The 8,846-nt window shown below is 43.7% G+C and overlaps 1 protein-coding gene across 1 annotated transcript in view; it reads left to right on the forward strand.

Moving 5' to 3' along the window:
- LOC308360946 (tripartite motif-containing protein 16-like) overlaps positions 1-7,883 on the forward strand; it is a gene marked incomplete at both ends in the record, with an annotated part of 29,372 nt that extends 21,489 nt beyond the window's left edge. Inside the window, 4 exons of the mRNA XM_080833125.1 lie at positions 108-341; positions 600-771; positions 4,177-4,313; positions 7,491-7,883. Of these exons, the coding sequence (XP_080689251.1) occupies positions 108-341; positions 600-771; positions 4,177-4,313; positions 7,491-7,883 (936 nt within the window). The remainder of the gene's footprint in view (positions 1-107; positions 342-599; positions 772-4,176; positions 4,314-7,490) is intronic.
- Between the last annotated feature and the right edge of the window lie 963 nt (positions 7,884-8,846).

Raw genomic sequence — 8,846 nt, forward strand, 5'->3', positions numbered from 1 at the left:
GTTTGGCAGGATTTGACCAAGAAGAGTCAGTCACACCAGAGTGATTTGCTCCTTCACTTACCTCTGTGTGTCTCCTGTCCCCCTCCTCTTTGTGTGTCTCCTAACAGAGCTCTGCACAGACAGCAGTGGAGGACAGTGAGAGGATCTTCACTGAGATGATCCGCTCAATAGAGAGAAGGCGCTCTGAGGTGAAAGAGCTGATCAGAGCTAAGGAGAAGGCTGAGGTGAGTCGAGCTGAAGATCTCCTGAAGCGACTGGAGCAGGAGATTGCTGAGCTGAAGAGGAGAGATGCTGAGATGGAGCAGCTTTCACACACAGAGGATCACATCCATTTCCTCAAGGTGACAGAATTTGAAAGAAAGCATCCATGTGGGTTTAGAGTAAAAATACATAATTTTTAGATATTTCATTTATATAATGAGAAAATGTAAAAGATTGTAATGTTTTACATGTCTAATATATTCACATACCTGAACACATGAATGCATATACACTAAACCAGCTGAACTCACCCATCATGTCTGCAGCCTTTGGGGAAACACAGACCTGTCTAAATATTCAGGTGGTCTGCCTCACCATTTATGTATTTCTCTCTGTAGAATGTCCTGTCAATCAGAGACTCTCCTCGCTCCAAAGACTTACCCAGCGTGACCTTCCACCAAAGCTTCTCTTTTGAGGCTGTGAAGGAATCTGTCTCTAGAGTGAAGGTGCAGCTGGAGGAGAAACTGGGTGACATCCTCAGGCAGGAAGTAGTCAGGATATCTGCAGCAGGTAGATACAAATGTAGAATTGACTAAATAATGAGTTACTAATTTCACTGTTTAAGAAGACGAGGTTAACTCCCACTTCATTTTGATGTATTTTTACGGATCTCTCAACAGTAGCGAATATCCAGATCATCCAGTCTTCAGAATGTGAGTCTCTCTCGCTCTCTCTCTCTCTTTCTCTCTCTCTCTGTCAGTTTGGGTTGAAGCATTAGACACATCAGTATGTTGTGAAAAGGGTTTAGGTTTCATTCCTGGACACCAGTGACGGTTTTATGTTATATCGAAGCACTGTAAATCTGATATCCCTTGGTAAAGGAAAAGGCAGTTGCTTAAGAAATAACATTTGCTTTCACAGCTGAAGTGAAACTGTCACAGTTGATAAAATATTAAATATTAAAGAAATCAAAACATCCGAAGATGAAGTCGACTAAAACAATACTAAAATAAATCACTTTCATTGCAAACGAATGACAATTCATAATAAGCACGAAAATACCGCCCCTGAATGTCTCTCTGTGTTGGGATCCCAGATGCTGATCCTGAGCTTCCAGTCAGAAGAACAAACAGTAATGAGAGGCTGCCACCAAACAGTAAGTCATTACTATTAGTTTACCACAGAACATTTAGCATAGAGTTGTCTTGAAGCATAGAGCTGAATTTCATATTTGACTGTATTTGTTTGGTATTACAATATGTACTAAGCAATGCAACACTAAACTATGTAAAGATAGAGGATACAGCAACACATAACATATGCATTTTGCAATGCTTCAAATTGTTTGTAATTGTAAAAAACTGTAAAGAGAAAATGTCTTCAGCAACAACTACATCACACATGCTCAATTCAATGCAAATGCTGTTCTGTACCACTTTTGGTTGGTAACAAGGCTGCAAACAAACAAAATAAAGCATAAAACTGAACATAATTTCTGCAAACTATGAGAATAATCTGTCTTACTTCAAGTGTATTCATTTGTCTGATGAATACTGCATCTTTCCATCAACAGTGATCAAAATGTCATCCAGTTTTGAAGTGAACTGTTCTGAGCAGAGAATCTAAATGTCTGCAAAATTGCTTTAGTTGCTCAGAGTTTTACTGTTGGTGAACATTGACTGAGACAGGTATCCATGAATTTCAGAAGAAGTGGCCATTGAATACATTTTGTATCAAAGAAATGAAAAGTATCCAAAGTCTAGCTCACTTAGTATTTTGAAAAGTGGACATGGTATTGACACAAGTCAATGCCCTTCTCTCTCAGTTTGATGGGCTGTAATGTGATGTTTTCTCTCTCAGTGTCTGAAGTCCGGGCTGTTTTACCTGATCCAGTGACCAGAAAGGAGTTCTCACAGTGTAAGTTGGACATAAGGACATGCAAGCTATCTCACACACACACACACACACACACACACACACATGCACACACAGGGATACACACACATGCATAGAATCATGATCAAATTAGCAAACCCACATATAAACTCAAACATTCATGTAAACATGCATAACATCACACACAGCGACGCACACACACAAGCCTTAAAGGACCTTTTATGGTCCTAATTTGATCACTTTAAAAACACACCACCCTACTCCACGCTCCACGAGTCATACCAAGGACCCACACCAGGTCCGGATCCTGTGGCAGATGTAGTCTGGACTTAGTGTTAGCAGTATTACAGTCTGGTTTCTAACGGACCACACACAGTGTAATCTCACCCACACACACACACACACACACACACACACACACACACTCACACTCACACTCACACATTCATGCTTTTGAATATACAGCCACTGGAGCATTTTAAAACACTCAGTGGCACTCGTGTAAGAATAACTCCATTTACATGCATGCGTACACACACACACACACACACACACACACACACACACAAACACACTCCATGCAAACAACAAACAGATACAGAAACAAACACGACAATATAAACACACAGACACACACAAACACACAGTTCAATTGTATTTATATGGTGCGTAAACGACATTATTGTCTCAACACGCTTAACAGAGTCCAGGACCTGAACCCCTCAAAGAAAGCACAATGGCCACAGGGGAAACAACTCCCTGTTAATCAGGAAGGAACCTTAAGCAGCTTCTGGGTGAGGAGGACTGGCAGGGGAGGGAAAGGGGAGGGGCCTGTGGTAGGGGGAGGAGAAGGGGAGGGGCTTGTGGCAGGCGAGAGAAGGGGAGGGGGAAAAGGGGAGGGGCTTGTGGCACAATTGGATAAGAATGGAAGTGGCATGTGACTGAAGAGGGGAATTAGGGGAGGGCCTGTGACAGAATGGGAGGGGATATGGGAGGGGCTTGTGGCAGACGGGGAGGGGGAGATGCTTGTGGCAGAAGGGGAGGGTAATGGGAGTGGCTTCTGACAGAAGGGGTGTGAATGGGAGGGGCTTGTGACAGAAGGGGAGGGGGGACAATCAGATCCATGGCAGATGAAATCATACACGTATCAGGATGAGCATGCTAGCAGACATGTGGTAAATGTACACAATACATTCCAACATAACATGGTATGTACATGATACATACAAAATGGATATTGGATAAGGTGAGGAGAGAGCATTCAAGTATTATATAATTACTTAGTGGATATACAGTGTGTGTGTGTATGTATGTGTAGAACAGCTTAGTGGGTATACTGTGTGCGTGTGTGTAGAACAGCTTAGTGGGTATACTGTGTGTGTGTGTGTGTGTGTGTGTGTGTGTGTGTGTGTGTGTGTGTGTGTGTGTGTGTGTAGAACAGCTTAGTGGGTATACAGTGTGTGTGTGTTTGTGTGTGTGAGTAGAACAGCGCTGTGGGTATACAGTGTGTGTGTGTGTGTGTGTGTGTGTGTGTGTGTGTGTAGAACAGCTTAGTGGGTATACTGTGTCCTCGTAGGGTAACTATTACAAGGGTAAGTAGAGAGATCCTCCCTGTCTGATCGGTTCAACAAAATATTTTTAAACAGCCACTGGAACGTTTACACACTCAGTGTCACTCACATATATAAAAAAACTCCATTTACAAACATGCGTACACACACACTCTCATTCACACACACACACACACACACACACACACACACACACACACACACTCAGGCAAAACCACACTCACGTTTGAATACAGACATTCACACATGTACAACTGCGCAAACATATACAGAATCACACACACAAAAACAAATCTGACTTATATGTGACACATTCCCTCAAAGAAATCACAGAAAATATCTCATCCCCCACATGCAAGGAATCATATCAAATAACAACAACCACACACAAACACCCAAACACACACACACACACACAGACACACACACACACACACACACAAACACACACACCTACACACCTAACACATATAAAGACCTAAGTTTGTCCTGTCTTCTCCTCCATCAGACTCCTGTCACTTCACACTGGATCCAAACACAGCACACAAATACCTCTATCTGTCTGAGGGGAACAGGAGGGTGGAGTGGAGATATGCGCTCCAGTCATATCCTGATCATCCAGAGAGATTTGATGAGTGGGAGCAGGTGCTGTGTAGAGAGGGTGTGTCTGGACGCTGCTACTGGGAGGTTGAGAGGAGTGGAGTGTTTGTTTCTATATCAGTCTCATATAAAAGCATCAGCAGGAGAGGAGGGGGTGTTGAGTGTAGGTTTGGATCTAATGATCAGTCCTGGAGTCTGGCCTTCAGCCGCAGGAGCTCCTCTTTCTCGCACAATAATAAAGAGACTAAACTCCCTCTAGTGCGCAGCTCCAGAATAGGAGTGTATGTGGATCACAGGGCAGGAACTCTGGCCTTCTACAGCATCTCTGACACAATGACCCTCCTGCACAGAGTCCAGACCACATTCACTCACACACTCTACCCTGGGTTAAGGCTTTGTAATCATGGATCATCAGTGAAGCTGCTGTGACTGACATGTCTAGATGCTGAACGCACATACATCTCACACATCACATCATTTAACACATCACTCACACGTCAGGATCTAGCAACTGGGCCTGAGAATCTCTGATCTTCGGGACAACAACAGTCTGAAGCCATTCCCCCATCTCTGGACCCCAGCTATTACAATATCTGTAGCTCTAGACCTCTGCTGTAACACATGCAGTATCACGACAGCAGACATTAGTCATTGTGTGTGAAAGGTTTTGATGAGCTCTGTGTTGCATAACCTCACTCTCCCAAGTGTTTAGTCCCTCTGTTATTGCATACATGTTCTGATATCTGGTTTTATATGACAACCACAATATTATGTATTCATCCAACAATTGACCCCCAATGAAATGTGTTCCTTGTTTTCTTTATTAATACCATTGGAATGAGACCAGTTTGATTTGAAATGTTTCTGGTGCAGACAAATTAATAAAGAGTTATAAACTGGCATTGAATTTACTCTTTTTATTGGTGTGTGTGTGTGTGTGTGTGTGTGTCAGTGATGTATATAGTAGGTATTTTTGTTAAATGTATTGAAATTCCCTTGTCTGGGCAAAATGAAAAGTCATTGTGGACCTTCTTGAAATACAGTGGTGTGATGAACATGGAGCAGTTTTGGAAAAACAAGTGTCATGTAAGGTCAAGCAGAGAGGCCTGTGTGCAGAGACCAGTGTCATGTAAGGTCAAGCAGAGAGGCCTGTTTTTAGAGACCAGTGTCATGTAAGGTCAAGCAGAGAGGCCTGTTTTTAGAGACCAGTGTCATGTAAGGTCAAGCAGAGAGGCCTGTGTGCAGAGACCAGTGTCATGTAAGGTCAAGCAGAGAGGCCTGTTTTTAGAGACCAGTGTCATGTAAGGTCAAGCAGAGAGGCCTGTGTGCAGAGACGAGTGTCATGTAAGGTCAAGCAGAGAGGCCTGTTTTTAGAGACGAGTGTCATGTAAGGTCAAGCAGAGAGGCCTGTGTGCAGAGACCAGTGTCACACACACACACACACACACACGCGCATGCAGTGGCGGTTCTACATGGAAATACGCCCTGGGCGAGACCCCCTCCCGAGCGCCCCCCCCCCCCGATTTTTATTTTATTTTAAATATATATATATTGTCACGAAAGCAAATGGCAAATGTTCCGTCTTTGAAACTGCCTAGAGAAGATATGAACATTCCGTTGCCTAATTACACGGTCCAACGTCAATGATGAACCTAAAACTGAACGTTTAACAGTTGCAAAGCACAGTCTTATCGCAAAATTAGATCTCGTGTTTGTTGAGTTAAAACCGATTTATTGTTGTATAATCATAAGCAGCAGAATAATTAACAAATGTAAGAGTTATAGCCTACCACCAATTAACATTAGCCCTTCATCACTTCATGGATAGGCTACCGTAATCAAACAGAGAGAGCATAGTGGCATACCTTTATGTTTTGCTCGTTTCTCCTCTTCTTCTTTTCTTTTTTTTCCGAAATTGCACCTGACGGATTTTTGCCTTTCCCTATCCATCTCTGTGATTATTTTGCAATGTACAATCAACACATTCTCCATCCCCCAAAACTTTCACTCGTACAGAAGTTAAGACTAAACCAATTCACCTTGCCCTTGGTGACACATAATCGTTCAGTATTACCTATTTGTATAAGCCATTTCACACAATTCAGAAAAACAAAAACGTGCAGGAATTATAGGCCTGTAATTATAATATTATGAATGTGCGTTTTTTGCAAGAAAGTCGAGGTGTGAGTGACTTGCGCCCACTAATTGTATTAGAGTATTGCTCTATAGCCTACAGTGGATCCCCCCGTCCCACTTGTCTGTTCCAGTTGGGAGTCCCAGAGGTTAACTTTTCCCCCGTGCTCCCTCCCCTTCCACGTTTTCACACATGGCACCTTCTTAGCAAGCAGGGGCGCAAGCAGGAGCGCCTGCAGCCACAGGGGGCGCCAATTCGCCAATTCCCCACACAATGATATGATGGATAATAGAAAACCGCTTCGCGGCCCAGATTATTATTTATTTATTTACTTGGTCGTGCCGCCCCTCACGTGACCTGAAAAAGTGCCGCCCCGGTCCACCGCCCGGGTGGCCCGTGTCTAAAACCGCCACTGCTTGCACCTAATAAACATTTCCTGATTCTTCCTTTCTCTAATGTGCAAAGTCATTGCGGTAACAGCCAGACTTAAAGACGGGTGAGATAATGTTCTTGTAGTTATAGTATTACATTCAGTTAGTTAGTTATTTAGTTAGTTAGTACGTATAAAAGCCCTCATAGAAATGTCGGACACATATGTAGCTCCAGTACTGACCTGTTTGTCTGTCCGTTCTGCTGCAGTTGAGACTGTGTCATGGCCTTTATGTTCGTCCACCATGCACAGATAGCAGATACATCTCTGATCGGTTCGACAAAATATTTCAAAAACCTTCTTGTGACGAGAGCAGATCCTCTCCTGTAGCTGGCCTGTGGCATCAATCACTGAGTGTCTTCTTCCTGGGTTCAGAACATTGTGAGCTTTGAAGTGAGATTGACAGTAAGACAACAGACAATCCAGACAGGACTTCACAGCTTTGAGTTTTCTCCCAGTGCAGACGTCACACTCCACATCCCCAGGTCCAGCATAGCAGTGAGCAGGAACATCAGTTTGAATTCTGGTCTTCCTAAATTCCTCCACCATTTCAGCAATCAGAATGTTCCATCTGTCTGAGGGGAACAGGAGGGTGGAGAGGAGATCTGGGCTCCAGTCATATCCTGATCATCCAGAGAGATTTGATGGGTGGCCTCAGGTGCTGTGTAGAGAGGGTGTGTCTGGACGCTGCTACTGGGAGGTTGAGTGGAGTGGGCAGTGGGGGGTTTCTATATCAGTCTCATATAAAAGCATCAGCAGGAGAGGAAGGGGTGATGAGTGTCTGTTTGGAGGTAATGATCAGTCCTGGAGTCTGGGCCTCACCAGCAGCAGCTCCTCTTTCAGACACAATAATAAACAGACTTATCTCCCCCTAGTGGCCAGCTCCAGAATAGGAGTGTATGTGGATCACAGGGCAGGAACTCTGGCCTTCTACAGCATCTCTGACACAATGACCCTCCTGCACAGAGTCCAGACCACATTCACTCACACACTCTACCCTGGGTTTGGGTTTTGGCTTCATGATTCTGGATCATCAGTGAAGCTGCTGTGACTGACAGGTCTAGATGCTGTTAGCACATACATCTCACACATCACATCATTTAACACATCACTCACACGTAAAGATCTAGCAGCTGGGCCTGAGAATCTCTGATCTTTGGGACAACAACAGTCTGAAGCCATTCCCCCATCTCTGGACCCCAGCTATTACAATATCTGTACCTCTAGACCTCTGCTGTAACACATGTAGTATCACCACAGCAGACATTAGTCATTGTGTGTGAGAGGTTTTGATGAGCTCTGTGTTGCATAACCTCACTCTCCCAAGTGTTTAGTCCCTCTGTTATTACATACATGTTCTGATATCTGGTTTTATATGACAACCACAATATTATGTATTCATCCAACAATTGGCCCCCAATGAAATGTGTTCCTTGTTTTCTTTATTAATACCATTGGAATGAGACCAGTTTGATTTGAAATGTATCTGGTGCAGAACAATTAATAAAGAGTTATAGACTAGCATTCAATTTACTCTTTTTCTTGCTGTGTGTGTGTGTGTGTGTGTGTGTCAGTGATGTATATAGTAGGCTATTTTGTTAAATGTATTGAAATTCCCTTGTCTGCGCAAAATGAAAAGTCATTGTGGACCTTCTCGAAATACAGTGGTGTGATGAACATGGAGCATTTTTGGAAAAACAAGTGTCATGTAAGGTCAAGCAGAGAGGCCTGTTTTTAGAGACGAGTGTCATGTAAGGTCAAGCAGAGAGGCTGGTGTGTAGAGACGAGTGTCATGTAAGGTCAAGCAGAGAGGCCTGTGTGTAGAGACGAGTGTCATGTAAGGTCAAGCAGAGAGGCCTGTGTGTAGAGACGAGTGTCATGTAAGGTCAAGCAGAGAGGCCTGTGTGTAGAGACGAGTGTCATGTAAGGTCAAGCAGAGAGGCTGGTGTGTAGAGACGAGTGTCATGTAAGGTCAAGCAGAGAGGCCTGTGTGTAGAGACGAGTGTCAGGTAAG

This window comes from Sprattus sprattus (genome assembly GCF_963457725.1).
Source record: "Sprattus sprattus genome assembly, chromosome: 2".
In the NCBI taxonomy this organism is placed as follows: domain Eukaryota; kingdom Metazoa; phylum Chordata; class Actinopteri; order Clupeiformes; family Clupeidae; genus Sprattus; species Sprattus sprattus.